This window comes from Marmota marmota, unplaced genomic scaffold (assembly GCF_001458135.2).
Source record: "Marmota marmota marmota unplaced genomic scaffold, marMar, whole genome shotgun sequence".
In the NCBI taxonomy this organism is placed as follows: Eukaryota; Metazoa; Chordata; class Mammalia; order Rodentia; family Sciuridae; genus Marmota; species Marmota marmota.
The window spans coordinates 3,637,951-3,660,841 of record NW_025999977.1 but is presented as its reverse complement, the minus strand read 5'-3'; the positions used below and the strand labels follow the sequence as shown (position 1 = coordinate 3,660,841).

Genomic DNA, 22,891 nt, shown 5'->3' with positions numbered 1-22,891 from the left:
TAAAGGTCCATTGACAACAATATATATAAAGTTTTATTACCAAATTTTTATTTTATTTAACTGTGATCAGAAAAAATAGCCAACTATAACATCTGGTTTAGAATAGACCAAGTACTCTTCCAAAAGTTTAACATATATTAAGTCATTTTATCCTCATAATTTAGTCCCTATAAGGAAGGCATAATCATCATCCCTATTCTAAAGATAAGTACAGGAGTGAGGCGAGGCCTCGCGGGGCCTCTGGCAGGAAGGCGAGCAACATGTGGGACCCCGGAGGGAGAAGCAGGTAGCATCTAAAGGAACTGATTTAAATCCTAATGCCAAAGTATGGCAAGAAATTCCTCCTGGAACTCCTGATGCCACTACTGTAGCTCATGGAACTGAAAGCTCATGGCATGAAACAGCAGCCACATCAGGGTCTCATCCTGAAGGAAATGCTGAGCTTTCAGAAGATATGTGTAAGGAATATGAAGTAATGTATTCTCCATCTTGTGAAACCACAAGAAACACTACAGGCATTGAAGAATCAACTGATAGAATGATATTAGGACCTGAAGAGCTGAGTTATCAAATATGTGATGTTTCTGGAGAAAGCAGTTCAACAATTTCTACAGAAGACCTAAAAGAATGTCTAAAGAAACAATTAGAATTCTGTTTTTCACGAGAAAACTTGTCAAAGGATCTTTATTTGATATCTCAGATGGATAGTAATCAGTTCGTCCCAATTTGGACAATTGCCAACATGGAAGAGATTAAAAAAAAATTGACCACAGATCCTGATCTAATTCTTGAAGTGTTGAGATCTTCTCCTATGGTACAAGTTGATGAGAAGGGCGAGAAGGTGAGACCAAGTCATAAACATTGTATTGTCATTCTCAGAGAGATTCCTGAAACTACACCAGTAGAGGAAGTGAAAACTGCCCCAAAGTGATAAGCTGTGAGTTTGCACATAATAGCAACTGGTATATCACTTTTCAGTCAGACACAGATGCACAGCAGGCTTTTATTTTTTTTTTTTAATTTATTTTTTTTAAATATTTATTTTTTACTTATAGGTGGGCACAATATCTTTATCTTATTATTTTATTTTTATGTGGTGCTGAGGATCGAACCCAGTGCCTCATGCATGCTAGGCAAGCACTCCACCACTGAGCCACAGCCCCAGCCCCGACACAGCAGGCTTTTAAATACTTAAGAGAAGAAGTTAAAACATTTCAGGGCAAGCCAATCATGGCAAGGATAAAAGCCATCAATACTTTTTTTGCTAAGAATGGTTATCGATTAATGGATTCTAGTATGTATAGTCAACCAATTCAAACTCAAGCACAGTATGCCTCACCAGTCTTTATGCAGCCTGTATATAATCCTCATCAACAGTACTCAGTCTATAGTATTGTGCCTCAGTCTTGGTCTCCAAGTCCTGCACCTTACTTTGAAACGCCACTGGCTCCCTTTCCCAATGGTAGTTTTGTGAATGGCTTTAATTCACCAGGATCTTATAAAACTAAAGATAAGTACATACAGAAAAAGATAAATGACTTTCTTAGAGTTACCAGCTTAAAAAATGACAGTGTTAGGGTTCAAACTCTATTCTTACTTTAGAATTTTGGGGTTTCTTTGACCTTACTGGGTATCAAATCCAGGGCCTTGCACATGTTGGGCAAAGTGCTCCACCACCAAGCTGTACCCCCAGTCCTATTTTAGAATTTAATGAGGTTTTCTTTGCAAATAAATATTTTGTCAGTTTTTATAAATATTCAGTAGGTGATTCAGTAAAATAATGGAATCTAGTCTATAACCATTAATTCTATATCATAAATAATATTCAGATTAGATCTATATTTTTTGGTCAGTTTTATTTATGCAAGACATAGCAGAGGCTGTTTAAAATTTATTTCTGCTTTATATTATAAAACAAAACAAAAAGTCACTCCTACCTATTAGTTGTTACATTTTCTAAGTTCTAGAAATTTTTTATGGTTCTATATATTATTGATGCTTACTCATCCTTGAAAGTTTAAAAAGCTTTGCTTTTGTCCCCTAACAGAATGAGCTAATTCTTTCTGGATCCCTGCCTAACTCTTTGGATGCTGCTGGAATCTTCCTCTCATATCTTAGGCTGCAGGGCTGATTACCTTCCAGAAGCCTGAAAGAATTGTTGAGAGGGCCAGCTGGCAAGGAATGTCACCTGTGTAAACTTTCTTTTTAATGCTTTGCAAAGTCACTGTCCCAGGGGGCCAAGGGTTATCTGGCCTCAAGCCTCAGCTCCTTCCTGGCCAGTGGTCAGACTGGATGTACCCTGGCTATTATCCTGAAATTGCCGAGAGTGTCAGAAGAGAGACTTGCCCCTCAGTAAAAATTCCCTCTCATTACCCGCTTTATGTCATTTCAATGAGTATTGGGAAGGGAGATTCAAAATTCTGGTTTAAAATCCCACTTTCAGGCTGGGGTTGTGGCTCAGCGGTAGAGTGCTCGTCTCGCATGCCCGGCACCCTGGGTTCGATCCTCAACACCATGTAAAAACTAATTGAGTGAAATAAAGGTATTGTGTCCTACTATAAAATAAATATTTAAAAAATAAAATAAAATCCCACTTTCATATGGAAGTGTCCTGGATATCTATTGCTCCAAGAAGTATTTGTGTTGTGAAACAAAGTCATTTACTATTTTTATCATTCTTCACAGTTTTGAGGATTGAACCCAGGGTGATAGAAAAGGGCTCTACCACTGAGCCACATCCCAGCCCAATAGTTTTTTGTTCTTCTTCTTTTTTAAAAAATTATTTATTTATTTATTTAGTTGTAAATGGACACAAAACCTTTATTTTATTATTTTATTTATTTATGTGGTGCTGAGGATCGAACCCAGTGCCCCACACATGCAAGGCAAGCACACTACCACTGAGCCACAACCCCAGCCCTAGTTTTTTGTTATTCTTATAACTTATGATCCTGGTGACAGACAGGGCTCAGCAAGATGGTTCTCACTGAGTGCGTCACCTGGATTCCATGAGGCAGGAAGCATGCTGAAAGCATTTTTAAGTCTTCCTCATTCTCATGTGCAGCATTGGGATTGGGATTGGGAAAACTCAAACTGCCGGGGGGCTGGAAGAGCCAGCATTCCTGAGTCACTCTTTGGCTGTCACCTGTCCACATGGTCACTGGAGCATGGTGGTTTCAGAGCAGCTGTATGTACGTGCTCCAAAGGCATGTGTGCTAAGCAAGAGAATTGGATGGAAGCTATGCTACCTTTTGAGCCCCAGCCTTGGAGGTCACAATACAGTACTTTTTTTTTTTTCTCAGCCATAGAAGGCTTTCCAATAAGATGACCCTGTCAATGGGAGAGGACTTCTGTTGATGGAGGAGGGCAGGGTTTTTAAGAGATGTGGGACTGAATATATTGTTTCAGCCAATTCTAAAAAAACCTGCCATAGGCAGTTTAATGCAGTATGGTTGAATTAATAAATGATTGTATACATTAATAGTAATGCTTATTGACACCTATGCAAGTATGTGCTTAGCAACTCAGCTCTGGTGAGGATTAACTAGTACTATATATGTAAAGCACTTAGAATGGTGACGGGCACACAGTTAGTGCTTAACTCTAAGTTAAGGAAAGCTAGACATCCATAGCTATAGTGTTAACTGATTGCCTTCCCACAATCCAATTTTCACTTGTTCACTCTGCTATTTGCCATTTTTTTCAAATCCTAAGGTTTAGGTCCTTGTTTTGATGGAACACACCATCTGAAAGTTTTTTGATGAAAAGTACACAGGAGGTAAATATTTTGAAATTGTGAATGTCTGAAACTGTCTTTACTCCCCTCAACTTGGCTGCTAGTTGGAATGGATATGGGAATCTATTTGGAAATTATTTTCTCTCAGAGTTATAAAAGCATGATTCCACTGTCTGTCAGTTTTTGTGCTGTTGTTGATAAATTTGGTGACATTTTTATTTTTGCAGTATTGGAAATTAAACCCAGGACCTTGCACATGCTAAGCAAGAGCTTTACCACTGAGCTACATCTCTAGTCCTTTTTATTTTATTTGAGACAGGGTTTTGCTAAGATGCCAAGGTTAGCCTTGAACTTGAGATCCTCCTGTCTCAGCCTCCCCAGTGGCTGGGATCACAGGTATGTACCACTATGCCAACTTCCCACTCGATTCTTCATCCCTTATATGAAACCTCCTTTTACCCTCTGGTTGCTTGTAAGCTCTCCTCTGAGCCCCCCTGTCTTCTAAAATTTTATTGTGATGTGCCTTGGTGTGGTTCTCATTTTATCTATTGTGCTGGGCTTAGCAAGTGCTTTCTTTTTTTAGTTATCGGCAGACACAACATCTTTGTATGTGGTGCTAAGGATCGAACCCGGGCCGCAAGCATGCCAGGCGAGCGCGCTACCGCTTGAGCCACATCCCCAGCCCCTAGCAAGTGCTTTCAATGTGGAAATTCACACCCTTTAGTTCTCAAAAAATATAATTGAATTATTTTATTGACTTCTTTCCCTTTGCCTCCTAGATTTCAGGACTAGCTTTCTAATTTTCTTATTATTTCCTACCTCTTTCTCTTCTGTTTGCCTTTTGTCTATGTAAGCAGCTCTCTGCATGTGTAAGTTCGATCAACCATGGATCATATACTATGCAGTTAAGCCTACAGCATGCACCTGAACTGAACATGCATAGACATTTCCTTGTCACTATTCCCTACACAATACAGTGTAACAACTATTTACATAACATTTGCATTGTATTAGATATTATAAGTAATCCAGAGATGTTTCAAAGTATATGGGAGGATGTGCAGAAGTTAAATGCAAATACTAGGCCATTTTATCTAAGGGATATCCAGAGATTTTGCTATTCACAGGAGTCCTGGAACCAATCCCAAAGGATACGGAGGAATGACTGTGCATTCTATTATTTTCTAACTTTATATTCTTACTACTCTGCTGAGGTTTTTTTTTTTTTTTTGCTATCATATTTATAATTTAAAAGACCTATGTTTTGTTCTCTAAGTACTAATTGTTAAAGAGTATCTATTCTGTTTTTTTTTTTTCTAAATTTATTTCTCAGAGGAGACCAATAGCAGATCATCACTTTTCTTTCCCCTTTCCATATAGTCTTTTTCTTCCAAGCTTCTTTCCTGTTATACTTTTGGGATTCTTTCTGTCATGTCAGATTCTTCCCTTAAATTCTGAGGATCTATGTTTGTTTGTTTGTTTGTTTGTTTTTTGTTGTTGTTGTTACCAGGGATTGAACCCAGAGGTGCTTAACCAGTGAGCCACATCCCCAGCCCTTTTTTATATTTTATTTAGAGACAGGGTCTCACTGAGTTGCTTAGGTCCTCCCTAAGTTGCTGAGGCTGGCTTTAACCTTGCAATCCTCCAGCCTCAGCCTCCTGAGCAAGTAGGATTACAGGCTTTTGCCATGCTCATCTGGCTATCTATTCTTTTTTTTTAATTTTAGTTGTAGATGTATATAATACCTTTATTTTATTTATTTATGTGGTGCTGAGGATCAAACCCAGTGCTTCAGGCATGCGAGGCAATTGCTGTACTACTGAACCACAACCCCAGTCTTGGCTATCCATTCTTAAGTGTGCCAAATTTAGCAAAAAACAAAACAAAAAACAAGACACCTAGTTAAACTTCAATTTTACATAAACAACAGATACCTTATAGGAAAAGTACATTCTGTGCAGTGTTTAAGCCATGTTATATATTTTATACTTCAATAAAAATTATTTGTTGTTTATCCAAAATTCATATTTAAGTGTCCTGTATTTTATCTACTAACCCTAAAAGTGCAATCAACAATACTTTCTGGACACCTTTGTGCGTACATGAGTGGTGAGGCTTGACAAGGATAAGTTTACTAACAGGTTGCTCAGTTTCATTAAGCAATTGAATACAGTGTCCTTAGATCTTTGTTCTTAGATTTCTCCAGAGAGAAATACTCCAAACTCTTAATGAATATAAACTCTTAATGAATATAATCCTGGCTGCCAGTTTCTAGCAGGAATCAAGTGGAGGAATAATATTGAACAGTTAGTTCAATATTCATTTTCTTAATTTTCATATGACTCTTCAATTTCAGTACAGAAGCCCTATCCATGTGTTCATTTAGTACCCAAGATTAAAGATGGCTGCAAAATCTTTGCACATACACATTCATTCCGGGATGGAGGCTAATTCTCCTTTCCTTGAAACTGGACTGGTCTCAGTGATTTGCATGATCTATAGAATACAATGGAAACAATGTTCAATAGTTTCCAAGCCTAGATAATAAGAAGCTTAGTAACTTCTGCTTGTATCTCTTGTATTATTTTTCTGGAAACCCTGACTCTCCACATACGAGATCTGACACCCTGAAACTGCCATGTGAAGAGAGAAGGTGTAAGTGTCCTGGGTAATAGTGCCAGCTGAGATCAGCCTTCCAGTTACTCTTGCTATGGTGTCAAATATAGAAGGAGTCTTCCAGCCTGGCTGAAAACCACCATGTAATTATACTTAGTGAACTTCGCTGATGCTTCATGGAACAGAATTCCCCAGCCAAGTCCTATCCAATTTCAGACCCACAAAATCATGAGGGACAACCAAATGGTGGAAAAATAGTCATTGTTTATGGCACCAAGTTTTGGGGTCGTTTAGGCAGCCTCAGATAACCAGAACACGGCAACAATATCTGGGTGTTCCCATTCCAGAGATCCTGTTCTTTATCCCTTCTGAGAAGGCACTTCAAGTCTTCCACGCACATTAAAGAGGGACAACAGCAGCTGTGCAGGAGGGGATGGGGGACACTAGCTTCTTCCTGTGCAGCTCACAACCAATCCTCCAGGTCTCCGGCTCACCTACATACCCTTTTTCAGAAGCACCTGATGCTGCAAACTCCCACATCCCCAGAGATCTACATTGTCATCTTGCTTCCTGGCTTTCCCTTCTCCTTATTCCTTAGTTCTCTCAGGTCTGCTAAGTCAATTATCCTATTTCTCTACTTTTCAGGCTCCAATTTTTTGTTATTATTTTTTTCTGTCTGGTTCCCTTGTTCTTGTGAGATTAAAAAAAAAAAACTTTTGCTTTACTTGAATTTTGAGAGGATCTGAGATAACTATAGGTATTCATTCTGCTATCTTTAATTTAAAGGCTCCTTTGAGCCTTTCATTTGGACAATTCTGATACTGAAAGGTCAGTCCTTGTCCTGGAACTGGATCCAATAACGAAGGTAAGGTTTTGAAAAAAAGGAAAAAGAAATTGTATTACTTTGCTAACAAAGGAGAAATAGAGGGGACTCCTACCCCAGAGGCTGTGATTCTAACTGCCAGAGGAAACAGAGGACTTTTTTTTTTTTTTTGTACCAAGGATTGAACCAAGAGGCACTTAAAACACTGAGCCTTCAAGTCTTCCATGCACATTAAAGAGGGACAGCAGCAGCCCCTTTTTATATTTTATTTAGACACAGGGTCTCGCTGAGCTGCTTAGGGCCTTGCTAAGTTGCTGAGAACAGCAGGCTTTTAAAGAAGGAATACAAAGGCTACATTCCAGCTGTGCTCTGTCAGGAGTCAATTCATCTGTAGCATTGAGAGATAGCTGTTTCTCAGATCCGCTGGTGCCAGCCCCGGGGCGTAGATTGCTTATTCCTGTAGGTCATGAGCCAAAGGACGAATAACTGGGCCTAGGATGGGAAGAAAGTTAATCTGGCTTCTTTCATGGTTAGGGAGGCAAAGAGGGAGAAGGAAAGAAAAAAACAAATATGTTAGTTTAAAAATAGACCATAGTGGCAGAGCAGCGAGGGTTGTATTCTTTTTTTTTTTTTTCTGGAGTAGGGGTACTAAGGATTGAACCCAGGGGCATTTAACCTTTGAGCCACATCCCCAGCCCTTTGTATTTTTTATTTTGAGACAGAGTGTCACTAAGATGCCTAGGGCCTCACTAAGTTGCTGAGGCGGAAGTGAGTGTTATATTCAAAGCATTAAGGGGACCCCTGTTACAATTCTATTAATTTTTAAAATACCCTGTCTTAGATCAGGTTACCTAGAAGCAGAGCTACACCTAGGGATTCTCCTGCAAGTATTTCAGTGAAAATATTCTCAGGAAACCCTGTAAGTGAAGGAAGTAGGATATGGCCTAGAGAGAAGCTAAGCGAAGATGTGATTCCTTTTGTAGTTAAAACTCAGGCTGACATTAGAGGAGTTTTGGCCAGATTTACTCCTGGCCTTTTGTACCTCATGAAAGCCCCTTTCTGTGGCTTCCCAACCTGTTCCAAATTCGCAATTTTGGGGAGGAGGCAGCTGCAGGGATCTGGGGTCTGGGTACAACTGTGGGATATAATAGTGTCTCTAATTTTTCTCAAGAGGGAATTATTATTGATTGTGTGTGTGTGTGTGTGTGTGTATGTAGGGGGAGTACTGGAATTAAATCTGGGAGTGCTTTACCACTGAACTATATTCCCAGCATGCTCCTTTCAAAATTTTGAGACAGGGTCTTACTATGTTGCCCAGGCTCCCAGGCTGACCTCAAACTTAGAATCTTCCTGCCTCAGCCTCCTAATTAGCTGGGATTACAGATGTGTGCCACTGTGATGGCCTTATTGCATTCTTTTTCTACTGTTGGCCTTGTTAATTTTGTTTCCTCAAGGTCAGTTCCTAAATAGAAACTCAGAAACTTTTAGGTTATCAAATATATATAAAGGACAGAACCAAGTCTGGATCCTAAAACTCATGCTCTGAACCACATTAAACCACCTCCTCTAGCTACATGTTTATGAAATAATTTAATGTTGCCTTTCCACCTTTAAAGATTTTAATAACCACTTGGATTTTGGTCCGTTGAATAGCAAACATTCCCCAAAGCTACCTATCCTTTGTCAAATAAAATAAAAATTTGCTGGTAGTTGCAACAGATTTCTCTCCAGCATTCACTGAGCACCTACGATGTGCCAGAAACAGAATCCTGCGCAGGCACAAAGACAACCTAGACCTAGTAAGTGACTTCAGGAGTGTTGTGTTCAGTGGGGGTAAGAAGATATGGACACACAAAAGTGTGTCCTGCGGACAGGCACCCAACGCTAGTGTTTACAGGTTTAAGAGAGAAAGATCAGCGCTGCTCCCAATTTTCTATTCCCGAAGTTTCTCTGACCTGCTAGGTGCAACAGGAGGGAGAATTTTTTTCCTCAAGGGAGATGTGGAACCGCTGGACACGTTTTGGAATGTATGTTTTATTGTGACAGAGGGAAATGAAAAGGGCCATTCAGACTTCACTTTCTACTTTTCCAGCCACAGGCTCCCCATGATCCTGCTGGAGTGAGAAAGTGCCTTTTTCCAGGGAGAAGGCTGGGATTCCAAGCGTGACTCGGGACAGGGCATTGAACTGGGCGCTGCCCACGCAGGGAGGGAGAGGGTGAGGTCGCCGGGCTTGGGTGACACCGGTGGGGACATCCGGACACCCGATAACTCGCGAACACACTGGTCCACTCTGCGGGGGCAGGAGCGGGGCTGGAGGTGCCAGGCCGGCTGGGCGATCTCGGCAGCGGGACGAGGCGCGGGAGTCGGGACCCCCGGGATCCGGGGACTGGTCGCCGCCTGGGGCTCGGGCACGTGCGGGAGCAGCCCACTCGGGGCCAGGCTGGCTTCTCGTGGGCGTCTGGGGCTCCAGGTGCGCTTTGTTTTGGGAGGGACTTTCCGGTTCCGTGGGCAGAGAGACAACCAGGAACTCGGGCTCAGTCTCCACCCCGAAGTGGGGCGGATCCGCACGGGATAAGACCCATTGCTGGGCCTGGACGCGGGTGTGACCTCCGCAGCCACAGAGGACTAGCGAAGCCGGGTCTCCGCACAAGAGGTAAAGGGATCATGACCCGGGGGTCCTGGGCTCCGGGAGAGGGGTGTGCCTCTCGGGGATGCCAGTCCCCAAGATGATCCCAGGAGAGGGTGCCCGACGCCGGCCTGCGGGCGGGNNNNGGGCGGGCCTGAGTGGCCCGCAGGGTGGAGCAGGGCCAGCCGGCTGGGACTCGCTCTGGGTGGGCCAGAGGGAAACATCACAGTCCCTACCCTCTGACACCATCCAGAAAGACACTCAGAGCAATGTGTAGAGCTCCGGATGCCAGTCGGAGACCTCAGCAGTTTATTGAGTCCATGTGCTGAGCTTGGGCACTAAAACCAAAGGATGGAGTTAATACTGCCTGGAGCTAACTCAGTCTAACACCTCTTACTTTTTAACTCTCTCTCTCCTTTTAAGAAACTTACTCCTTTCTCCTAGACTTTTGCCTCTTTATTCCCGTGTGTGTCTACTGATCTCAACACAGTGCCTGGCATGTAGGAATCTTATTTAAATATGAGCCCCATGTTGTGTGTGTCAGCGGCACAATTTCACTTTCCCCCTGTCTTTGATCAGCTGGGAGTCTTGGGGACCAAAGAGGATGGCTTTCCAACAGTCCACCAACTCATAGTGTTCTCCAAGTAGATGCAGGTCTCCTGTGAGCGTTTTAGAGAATTGTGGGTCCCGAGTCACTGGTATCTTTCATGAAAACTGGGCATCTGCTCTCTCCAGCAGATAGTGGGAGGATGGATAGGGCACCCTCCTTCAAATTGCCCATCCAGCTGACCATAAACTCCAGGACATAGCACCTGCCCCTTCCATGCAGGTGGCTACTCATAACCAAGCCCTACTCTTTGGTTACCAAAAGAATTCTCAGATGACAGACAGGTGGAAGAGCAAGTTGGAGAGGAAGGGGACAGGAATGAGAAAATGGGTAAGCACAGCCATCCAAAAGCGGCTGACTTCCCAGAGTTCTATATGGCCAAGATCAGATCAGGGACTTGATACATACACACACAGACATAAAAGCACTGGACCAAGGGATTCTATGAATTTCCTCCTCGACAATCTTGCTCTTGGTCAAATATAATTTTTCCTCCAGAGCATTTTTAGAGGGTAACATTCATCATCAGGCTGGACCCACCAACCCTCAGCATTTAAAGGGTGAACTTCCTTGATGTCCCCAGATTTGTGTCCTGAGGCAGGTTTCTTTGTGTACAGCTTTCATTTATTTTCCTGATCTTGCTAATCTGCTCCTAGACTAAGCCTGCTCTTCTCCAAGGGAGATCAAGGTTAGTGGTAGGCATGGGGGATAGTGGTCAGTGTGCCAGAGACTACTTGAAGCTACAGAATAATCAAGAAGGGATTTTCCTTGGGCATCAGTTTTACCCAATTATTTGAAGGTTTAAAACATTTTTTTATGCTGGGCATTGTCGTGCCCATATATAACACCAGCTACTCAGGAGGCTGAAGCAGGAAGATCACAAGTTCAAGACCCACCTGGGCAACTCAGTGTGAGTGAGACCCTGTCACAAAATGAAAAAAAAAAAAAATAGAGCGGGTGGGGGTGGAAATTGGGAATGTAACTCCGTGGTATAGCACTTTGCAAGCATGCGTGAGTCCCCAGGTTTGATCCCAGTACTGCAAAACAAAACAAAAATCCCCATGTCTTAAATGAAAACAATCACAAAAATTTTGAAGTAGAATCCAAAAATCATATGCATTTTAAATCTAAAACAAAAAGCTTCGGAAAAAGTATTGTTTGGCCTTTGGACTGCAATTTTGCCCCAATCTAGCCCCTGAGGGTTTGTTCTCCCTGCAGTTAGGGCTACTTGAGGAGGCAGTTTGGCAGGTACTTCCGTGTCTTCCCTGGAGCGACTTTGAGTAACAGTTATCCTAGGGTCTTCTCATTTAACCTTCACTTCAACCTATTGTGAGGTTACTAAGCTTGTTTTACACATCCCAATGCTCCAAATCATGGTCCGAGGTCAAAGTCAGACCCCTTGGGAACTGAGGCTTAAATCCACTGTGGACACCAAAACCTGTCATTTTATCCTCTCTGCTCTACTATGATTTGATTAGTGCCTGGTTCATAGTGATTTGGTATCTAGATTTATGGTATCCTGGCTTATTAACTAAATCTTGATCAACTGTTTTTCTTGACTTTCTTCTTCTCAGGGTGCCAAATGAAAATAGGAGTGAAAGAAGTACAGCTGTTTTGATTAGAAAGGGAAGGTTGTGGGGGCTGGAGTTGTGGCTCAGGGGTAAAGTGTTTGCCTAGCACATGTGAGGCCCTGGGTTTGATCCTCAGCACCGCATAAAAAAATAAAAATAAATAAAATAAATGTATTGTGTCCATCTATAACTAAAAAATAAATATTAAAAAAAAAGAAAGGGAAGATTGTTCTGGGTGTAGGGGCACACAGTGGCCACTCTAAAATCTGTTTTGTTTTGCAGTTCTGGGGATTGAGTCCAGAGGTGCTCTACTACTGAGCCACATTCCCAGCCCTTTTAATTTTTTGTTTTGAGACAGGATCTCCCTAAGTTGCCGAGGCTGGCCTCTAACTTGTGGCCCTCTTCCCTTAGTGTCCTTACTTTCTGGGATTACAGGTGTGTGTCACCACACTCGGTGTTGACCCTAAATTCTTGAGGGGCTTGGTGTGTAGAAGAGGGAATAAATTCAGTCTTTGTATTGTTGGGTAGAGTTTTGGAGGAGTCTTTCAAATGCTGCATTTGGTTGAATAAAAAGATGTCTTTTGAAACCTGTAGTCTGGGTGTTCTTGGAGTTGGTGACTCTTAGCAGGTAGATGTCTAGGTAGAGGTTTAGCAGTTTCTTCTTTACTTTTCTTTCCCTTTTTTCTTTCACTGGAAATTGAACCCAGGGCCTTGAGCATGCTAGGCAAGCACTCTACCCATGATCTACATGCCCAGCCCTTTATTTTATTCTACTTGTTTATTTTTGATACTGGGGATTGAACCTAGAATGCTTTATCACTGAGCTATATCTTCAGTTCTTTTTCTATTGAGACAAGTTCTCGCTAAATTGTTGAGGCTGGCCTTGAACTTGTGATCCTCTTGATTCAGCCTCTGTTGCTAGGATTAGTCATGTGTCACCTCGCCTTGCCATTTTTAGTTTTGGGGACAGGGTCTGACTAAGTTGCTGAGGCTGGTGTTGAACTTGTGACCCTTCTGCCAGGAGAGCAGGTATGTGACATGCATCTGGCATGGCAGTCCTTTTCTGGGGCTGTGAAGGGCAGAAGGTTAAGCTAAAGTGACTTCTAAAGCTTTAGTTCTCAAACTTCAGGGTGCATCACAGGATTGTAAAGACCCTAGGAAACTTGTATAATATGCAGATTCTTGCCTCACTCCCCAAAATTCTGATCCAACATCACAGGTTGGGATCCAGGAGTATTTAAAGGGCTCCCAGATTCAAGTGTTGTTAAGACCTCACTTTGAGAAACTATACTTTAGAAATACTTATATGAGCATGTGTGGTGGCACATAGCTCTAATCTCAGCGCCATTGGGAGGCTGAGGCAGGAGAATCACAAGTTCAAAGCCAGCCTCAGCAACTCAGTGAGGCCCTCGCAATTTAGTTAGACCCTGTCTCAAAATAAAAAGTAAAAAGGACTGGAGTTATGGCTCAGTGGTCAAGCACCCCTGGGTTCAATCACCAGTATAATTTGATTAACAGATTTTTTTTTTCTCCAAACTCAACTCTTAGTTTTACAGTGCTTAACACCTCTAGACCAAATGGCGTTCCAACTAAAGGTTTTTGATTGTTGTTGTTTCATATAATTGAAACTGAGATGGATCCATCTGTGAAGATTAATTTCCTTAGGAATTTAGCGTTTCTGTCTAAGGCCTGTTGGTTTTATTGGGAGTAATTTGTTCGTGTTTGAACTAGACTGAAGGATATTGCTGTGGAAACCTAATCCTCCACCTTGGAAGACTCCTTTTTAAAGGTTCAAGTAGTTTGAAGTCAGTAAACAGCCATAGTACTTACTTCTTGGTTCAGTGCTTGGTATAAAAACTAAAGTGAATGTTACATTCATAATTAGCAGCAGGGATAAATGGCAGCTAAAGGCCAGACTGTGAATACTATGTAAAAGACCTTTTGTATATATATCACCCCGCCCCATACACACACAGAATTAACCTTTTACAACCAGATGCAGAGCACAAGCTGTGTGACCTGTCACAGAATGGGAACACCCCCAAACTGCACCCCACCCTATTGCTCTGGAATCATTTCTCTGAGTCAAGGTGCTCAATCCCCTGAAGAAGTAGCAAATCAAATCATTACCAGAAGCTAACAGAGGGGCCCTGTGGTTACTGGGAACAAATTCTGATTTATGGGGAATTGAACTGCCCCCCTGCTGGAGAATGGAGCAGGGGTGAATATCAGCCCCCTGCATCTTCTCCCTCACTCCTCTTCAGGGAGCTGAGGCAGGTTTTCTCTGGATCCTACTTAGTGTCGACTTCTGCTATTCTTCTGTTTGCTATTGTGCAAAGACCTATTGACCCAATGGTTCTCATTCTCTGAGAGATACAAATTCCTATAAGGCTGTGATTAAAGCTATGGATCCTCTCTTAAGAAAAATAAATACATACTTCACGTTTTTTATACAGTTTCAAGGGGTTCACAAACACCATTTTAAACCCACTCATGGATATCTAGAAAGTTCTTAGATGTTGCGTTAAGAATTGCCCTGAAATTTGGCAATGTTTGTCAAAATGCATTTACCTTTGTTCTAACCATTTCAGTTCTAATTTATCCTAATGATACTTGGGCATGTATACAGAGGCATGTGTACAGGATGGATGCATTGCAGACTTGTTTTAGTAGCAAAAGATTGAGAAAGAACGAAATGTCAATCAGCATCAATCAGCGAAGTACTGGTTAAATTATGGAATATCCATGTAATGCAATACCTTGTAACATTGAAAAAGGATTCAGTTTGATAGGCAATGAATAGAATGATATTGAGGTATATTGTTTTTTTCTTTTTTTTAAAAAAAAGTAGAATACAGTTTAGCATAGTATGATACCATTTCTGTATATGAAAATGATGGGCAGTATATTCTTATGTACTTTCTAATGCACTAAATACTTCTGGAAGACACACAGGAAAATTATAACAGTGTGTGCCTTCAGAGGAGGGTGTGAAAGTTTTACAGACTTATACCTATGTACTTTTTTGTACCATATGAATTTTTATCATATTAATATATTACCTATTAATTTTTTAAAAAATAGAGAATTACAGATAGTACCTGCCCCTTACCATTGTTTATGAAGAGGGAGAATGAAGTAGAAATGAGGAATTTATAATTATCCAATTTTTCAACCTCAGAATTAACATAGGATCCTATAGTTCCTTATTTGTATACAAAGAACTAACATGGTCCAGTGTCTAATGAGATGCAGTAGCCGCTACTCATTCTTCCCATATGTTTTCATTGGGTTATTGATTCGTTTGGCTGTACTCCAGCTGATTCCAAAAAGAATATAAGATGCCTTGAATTTGATGGTGGGGAAAGCTGTTTTTAAACAATCTGGTGTTTTTAAATAATCCAGTGTTTCAGAAGCAAAGAGAGGAGGTAAATGGGATGTCAGGACCTATTGAATAGATGTAAGTGGCTTACAGTCTCCATTAGTTAGGATAGATGTTGTCTCTCTCTCCCTATCCGCTCCTCCCCCCATCACAGGATTGTATAGTGGTTTGATGCACTATGTACAGACTCTCATGGAATAACAGGAGGTATGCTTAGGTTCATCATGGATGGTCAGAGAAGGCTTCCAGGAGGGGTGGCCTTTACATTGAGGATGGGATAGGTGAAGAAGGCTTATGCATGTGCACAGGGTTCACAGAGCAAGGCCAAGGCATTGGACCAGAGCAGAGTAGTCCCAGAAAATGGAGCTGGAGGGTCTCAGAAACTGAAGTTCTTTGTAAGCTGTGGGAGATGGAACAGATTTTGGGTAACAGGTCCTAGATGGTTCAAGGATCCCATAGTAAGAACTGGCCTGGACTGTAAATCCTATTTTCTTTTACATCTGCTCCATCGTCTGACGCAGTTATGTTGTAAATGTTTTGGATAAAATTAAAAGTGCTGACCAGATACCAGGAAGGGAATGAAGGCAAAGATTCAAAACTCAGAGAAACACGACTGCTTCCCTGCGCTAAACCTGGCCGTGACCAGAATTCATCTTGGACATCGTCTTCTTCCCTGGTTGACTTCATCTGGGAAAGAGGCCTGTCATGTGTGCTCCTGTGTCTCTCTATGATTTCCCTCTGCAAGGATGTTCAGATGTCATTATGTCTGGTCACATGCCTGTCTCTGCTACTCATCAGATCCTGAGCCCATCTGAGGGCAGAGACCATGCAGCCTCTATCCTCCATCCTAGCACTATGCTGAGCACCTAGTAGGTGCTCCCTGCTAGAGATGTGCTGGGTGAATGGATGATTTCCCATGACCTGGAAAAGGTCATCCAGCCTCCAAGCCTGGCCTGCCACAAAATGATTCAGTTTTGAAAACTGCTTTTGTAGTCTTTGTGCCTGTTGACCTCTTCATAGTGTCCCTACACTCTAGGCCAACTCCAAACTAAATACTCTTTTTCCAAATAAATCTTATGATTTGTAGCCATAGCTGAAGCTTCGTTTTTATGGTCTTTCCTGACTGGAAAACTCTTTCCCTATTGAAATGCATTATTGTTCAAAGCCCATTCAAATAAGAGCTCTTTAAATCTCTCAGGGGACGTTTTACTCTATCTCCTGCCACTCTCTAACTGCAACCACAGTTCTTACAGGCTGCTCTATCATTAGATTAGCTCTACACCTGTTGTTTCTCTGACTATTACCTGCTCCTTGAGAGCAAGATGGTGTCTCTTCCATCTTTGTTTCTCCCTCAATGACTAGTACACAATAGGGGCAAAATAAATATTTAAGTACCTGTACATACAGCGAATGATAGTTCTGGAACTAGGATCTGAAGGCCACCTGCATAAGAGTCAGACTGGACTATGTAGGAGGAGAATAACCATGAATACTTACTTAAGCTTAATTAATAAGGCCTCTGGGTCCCACCCAAGATTTACTGACTTAAGTTTTAGAGTTCAGGGTGTCATCCCCCCTCCAATTTATATTTCTAAATGCACCCAGGTAACATTTGCACACTTTGAGACTTCCCCCAGATACCATGCTAAGTGGCTTACCGTCTCCATTAGTTAGAATCCATAACTGCAAATATCATAGCTGACAATATCCAAGACCAGAAGAAAGGGGAAGTTGGGAGACCAACTTTTCTTTTTTAGACTGGAGAAATTTCTTTCCTGGAAGACTCTAAGAAGGTTTATCCTTATTTCTCACTGTCTGGAAGTGGGTCACAGGGCCACACTTAAGTGATTCATGGCAGTTGGAATGGGGCTGCCTTGGCCCAATTATTATATCCTCCTGGGACCAGCCCCACCTTCCTGGTTTGCCAAGACTAATTCCTAAACAGAAAGAAGGTTATCTTAAGGAGGAAGGAAGGTGTAATAAAGGTTGATGATATTGCCTATTCTTTTTTTTATATTGATGGAACTTTATTTTATTCATTTATTTATAAATCGTGCTGAGAATTGAACCCAGTGCTTCACACTTGCTAGGCAAACACTCTACCACCGAGCCACAACCCCAGCCCAATATTGCGTGTTCTTGAAGAAATCCTGCACAATAGCCTCTACCATCCCAGTTTTATGCCAGAATAAGTCAGTTTTCAGATGTGGGTTAAATCCAGAAGACAGAGCAGGAACTGGAACTCAGCTTTTTTTGGATTATCCGCCTGCTCCCTGTTACAGTCTATACCAATAACCATGTGTGTGAAGAAAATTGAACTTGGAGTTTCACAGACACTGTAAAACAGATTAGGCCAATTAGGAGTAATGCATATTTCAGTGGATGTTTTGAGAATTTTAATATTTACATAATCTTTGGAAAACACAATTTTTATGGACTTCATGTTTATTCATTACCTTTATTAATATAATCTCTTCCCTTATATTTGATGTAAGATCATGAATGATAGTCCATACCTATGAAATGCCCACAGGGTATTTTGTGGACCTTTTCAGGCATCTATAGAACCAAAATTCTCAAACTCAAGAATGCATCAGAATCATCTGGAAAAGCATCCTAAAACCCAAACTGCTGGGTCCCACCTTCAGAGTTTTAGATTCTTTATGTCTGGGGTTAGGCCTGAGAGTTTGTACTTTTTAAAAAATATTTTTTTGGTTGTAGAGGGATGCAATACCTTTATTTTATTTATTAATTTTCATGTGGTGCTTAGGATTGAACCCAATGCCTCAAATATGCTAAGCAAGCACTCTACCACTGAGCTACAACTCCAGCCCAAGAATTTGTACTTTGAATAAGGTCCCACGTGCTGGTCGCAAGGCACTGTGAATAGACTTAATGCCACTGAATTGCTAATGATAAACTTTGTGTCATACCACTGTTGAAATTGTACTTTCATTAGTATTTGTCTCTCAGTGGTGTGTTGCAGTATTCTTATACCAGCCTATTGAGAGGTAATGATTAGATATTTAGATCAGAATGTGGCTCAGTGGTAAAGCACTTGCTTAGCATACACAAGGCCTTGGCTTCAGGCCCCAACATTGGTGGTGGGGGGGAATTAAGGGTTTTGCAACTTGATTGTTAACTATAGCCATTATTTAAAATTAAAGCATATGAACTTATGATTCACTAAATTATATTAAAATATAAATATCTGTAGATATGTTATATTTTGGACAACTCATTCCCTAATTCTTTATTACTTTTTTTTTTGTGTGTGTGTGTGGTGCTGGGGATTGAACCCAGCACTCTACCAAAGAGCTATATCCCTAGGCCCTCTTTATTATCTTTTACTGAGATCTGTTATCTATTACATGCATACGGTAGAAATAGCATGAAAGAGTATGCTATTGCCCTTCTATTCCCGATTTTGAGTTTAGGGACATTGCATTAGTCTTGAAATCCTTCAGGTTGGAAGAAATTACACCAAAGAAATGGCTACAATTCAGAGTTCTTTCCTTGGAGAGTTGTCTGCTAGGCTGATCAGCACACCCCCAGCCCTACCATTTCTAGTGGGTGGGGTTGCGGAAGGTTTGTGGGACCTACCAGCTCAACTTTCCTTAACTGAGCTCTGCCCTTTTCAAATAGCCATGCCTTTGGGTATTTTTGCTGTGTCTAAAAAAGAAGAGGTTGTGACTAAGTTTATTCATTGGGGAGGGGAACAAGATGACTCACACAGTAAGCAAGTTGATTTAACCTTATGGGCAAGAGTTTCCTCAACTCTAAAATGAAGGGGATGAGAGAGAGAAACTAGTAGGAATAAAACAGAATGATTATTTTAGCAATTGGGTAAGATTTTTTTTAAGTTTTATTATGGGAAATTTCCAATATATACCTAAATAGAGAACAGCAAAATGAACCCCACGTAACTATTCATCATCCAAACTAAACAATTATCAACATTTCACCAAAAACGAGACTTTTTAAACCATTGAACTAATAAAAGAGAGGAATACAAAAAAAGGAAAAGATGGACAGGCCTGATTTAAAATTTTTCTCCTATGTTTTGACTGTATAAAACTATAAGGAAGATATTACATTGGAAAATATTTATGATTAATTTTAGGTATAAGATATTAAATTCTGTAATATATTTACAACTTATATAACTGTTAGCAAAGCACCAAAATCCTAAAAATGAGCAAAAAATGCTAACTGATAATTCACAAGAAGAAATATAAGTAGGTAAAAAAGAGAAAGATTTAATGTTCCTACTACTAATTGGAAAAGGCAAATTAATAAAAAGTTTTAATATAACATTTAAGTATTAAATTGTAAATAAATAAGCAAGAAAGCAAGCTGGCAGATGGCTGGCTGGGCTTTGCACATCATTATAAATTTGGAGGACAACTGGAAATATTCATAATTATACATCACAAATAATGGGTCAAAAGAAGAAGAAAATATCCATAAAGCTAATTATAAAGATTGTTGTTATGGTATCAAAAAAGAAAAAAAAAAAACCTGTGGTGCATACTTGTAATTCCAGTGACTCAGAAGGCTGAGGCAGGAGGATCACAAGTTCAAGACCTAGTCTCAAAAAATAAATAAAAGGACTGAGGGTATAGCTCATGTTAATGTGCCCCCAGGTTCAATCCCCAGTTCCCCTCCAAAAATGTTGAGCAACTAATAATATGGACATTGAGTAAATTATATCAATGATGGATGAATAAAAATTCTGTAAAATGATAAATTTGAGTCAGGTGAGCATGCTGCTTGAGAGGCCGAGGCAGGAGGATCATGAATTCCAGGCCAGCCTCAGCAACTTATTGAGACCCTGTCTCAAAATAAAATAAAAAGGGCTGACAATGTAGCTCACTGGTAGAACACTCCTGTATTCAATCCCCAGTACCACCACCACCACCAAAAAAAAAAAAAAAAAAAAGGGAATATAAATATGGTGATAGTGTAGACTGTGGAAAGTTAACTGGAAAGAGTAGACACAAAACTCATATACATACTGTGATTACTACTATGCTAAAACACTAAAGCAACCAGAAAAATAAAAGTAGATGGTATGTTTACATTGTTTTAAGATGTTCTTTTCTGTGTTTAAAGCTGATTTAATAATTTATGAAATAAAATGAAAGGGAAAATAGATTGCTAAAGACCTTCCAGTCTCTCAAATTCCATGAAAGTTAATCTTTTCCATTTGTAGACATGGAAGATCAATTATTTTCAACCTTGCAGTGGAAAATTCTGCCTCTCCCCATTCTTTGGAGTTTGGGAAAGGAGTTTATCAGATCACACAGGCAACTTAAATAATAACAGGGGGGAAGGTGAGGTTATAGTGACAAAGTTAGTGCTAACAGTCTGTGATCCATACTTCATTGTTACTACTGTCCAATCTTGAGGTTGCTAAAACAGAAATAAAGCCAAATAATTCATTCTGTCATGTACATACATTATTTTTTAAATTCAAAATAAATAAAGGTTGAACTGGGTATGGTGTTGCACACCTGTAATCCCAGCAGCTTGGGAGGCTGAGACGGGAGAATTGTGAGTTCAAAACCAGCCTTAGCAAGTGCAAGGCACTAAGCAACTGAGTGAGACCCTGTCTGTGAATAAACTACAAAAAAAATAGAGCTGGGGATGTAGTGCCTCTGAGTTGAATCCCTGGTACCAAAAATAAATAAATAAACAAATAAACAAATAAATAAAATTTAAAAAATAAATAAATAAAGGTTGTTTGTAAAAAGTGAACTAATATTTGTTTTATCTTTTCTGTGACTTCTTAAGGTGTTAGATTAAATTTTCTATGACCTCTGTAAAGGGTCTTTGTTTCTTTTAGAAAGATTCTATTTTTATGTAAAAACAATTTAGTGGAAACCAAGCAGTAGGGGGAAAAATGATATTTAGATATGATTTGGTAAGCCCTGTTAGATATACACATTTTTTTTGTAGATGGCCAGAATGCCTTTATTTAATTTATTTATTTTTATGTAGTGCTGAGGATGGAACCTAGTGCCTTACACATGCTAGGCAAGTGCTCTACCACTGAGCTACAACCCCAGCCCTCACATATGTTTTTAAAATCAAAAATTTCTTTTCACTTGATTAAACTGGAAGAAAAGAAGGATCCTAGAAAATTAATCTTGACCTTGATGTCCTAAGTATGGGATATTTAAACCAGAATCATTCATCTTAAAGGATTTGTTATTGTGCTAGTCATTTTTCATCTCCTGTTTAGAATATTATGTTATTCTCAAACCTAAGGAAATAAGTATGTTCACACAAACAATTATTTAGAATAAATTATGACATGTCAGGCACTTTGCTGGCCAATGAGGGTAGAGTAGTAAATAAGATAAATTTAGAACTCATCCTCTATCCAGCAGGCTTCTCAGAGCCAAGAAGAAATTTCTACATATATATTTGGGTGTATCTTTTTTCTTTCCTATGAAAACTTAGCTAATCTGAGACTTCAACTACCTGTGCTGAGTGTCTTCAAAATCTTTATTTTGCCTTAGACCTTTCTTCTCAGCTTGTTTTTTCTATTTATTTATTTTTAGGAGGCATATTTTTCCCTTCCTTTTAAAAATTTATTTTTAACATAAAAAAATAAAAATTAAACTTATCAATGGGATATCATATAATGTGTCAATACATGTATACATTGTGTCATGTTTAAATCAAAGTAAATTTCACCTCAAACATATATCATTTCTTTCTAATGAAAACTTTCAAGATCCTTGTAGTTTTTTGAAATGTACAGTGTATTATTGATATCGATAGTCACCTTACTGTGCAAAAGCACTCCAGAACTTCTTGCTGTTTTCTAATTGTAATTTAGTACTCATTGATCAACTTTTCTCCATACTACTCCCCCAAGGCTCAGGTAACTACCATTCTACTCTGGACTTCCATGAAATTAACTTTTTTAGTTTCCACATGTGAGTGAGACCATATGGTACTTGTCTTTCTGTGCCTGACTTACTTTGCTTAACATAATGGTCTCTGGTTCCATCCATATTGCCTCAAATGCAGAATTTCAGTCTTTTTCATGATAGAATTCCATTGTGTAAATGGTCTATATTTTCTGTATCCATTCATCAGTTGATAGACACTTGGATCGTGTCCATTTTGGGCTATTGTGCATACCGTTGTAGTGAACATGGGCATGCAGACATCTCTTTGACGTATGGATTTCATTTCCTTTGAACCTATATGCTGTGGTAGGATTACTGAGTCACATGGTAGTTCTATTTTAATTGAGGAACCTCCATACCGTTTTTCCATAATGGCTGTACTAATTTACATTCCCACTATCCTGATTCTCCACACCCTCACCAGCACTTCTCATCTTTAATCTTTTTGATAATAGCTATTCTTGTTGGAGCAAGGTTTTGATTTGCATTTCCCTGATGGTTCATGATGCTGCACAATTTTTGTGTACTTGTCTTCTTTTGAGAAATGTCTAGTTAAATCTATTGCCTAAATTCATTAAGGGTTTTTTTTTTTTTAATTTATTT

General features: G+C 40.0%; 2 protein-coding genes across 2 annotated transcripts in view; both read left to right on the top strand.

Annotated features, from left to right (window-relative positions):
- Positions 1-282: 282 nt before the first annotated feature.
- On the top strand, positions 283-9,751 carry LOC107136978 (la-related protein 4-like). The gene is given in 5 exon segments (XM_048804936.1): positions 283-908; positions 911-999; positions 1,180-1,514; positions 3,065-3,191; positions 9,317-9,751. Coding segments are annotated over 5 exon segments (1,440 nt in total). The 5' UTR covers positions 283-454.
- Positions 9,701-22,891, top strand: part of Anxa4 (annexin A4) — a 63,000-nt gene continuing 49,809 nt past the window's right edge. The window contains exon 1 of the mRNA XM_015479567.2: positions 9,701-9,829. The gene's annotated coding sequence lies outside the window, so the exon portion shown is untranslated. The remainder of the gene's footprint in view (positions 9,830-22,891) is intronic.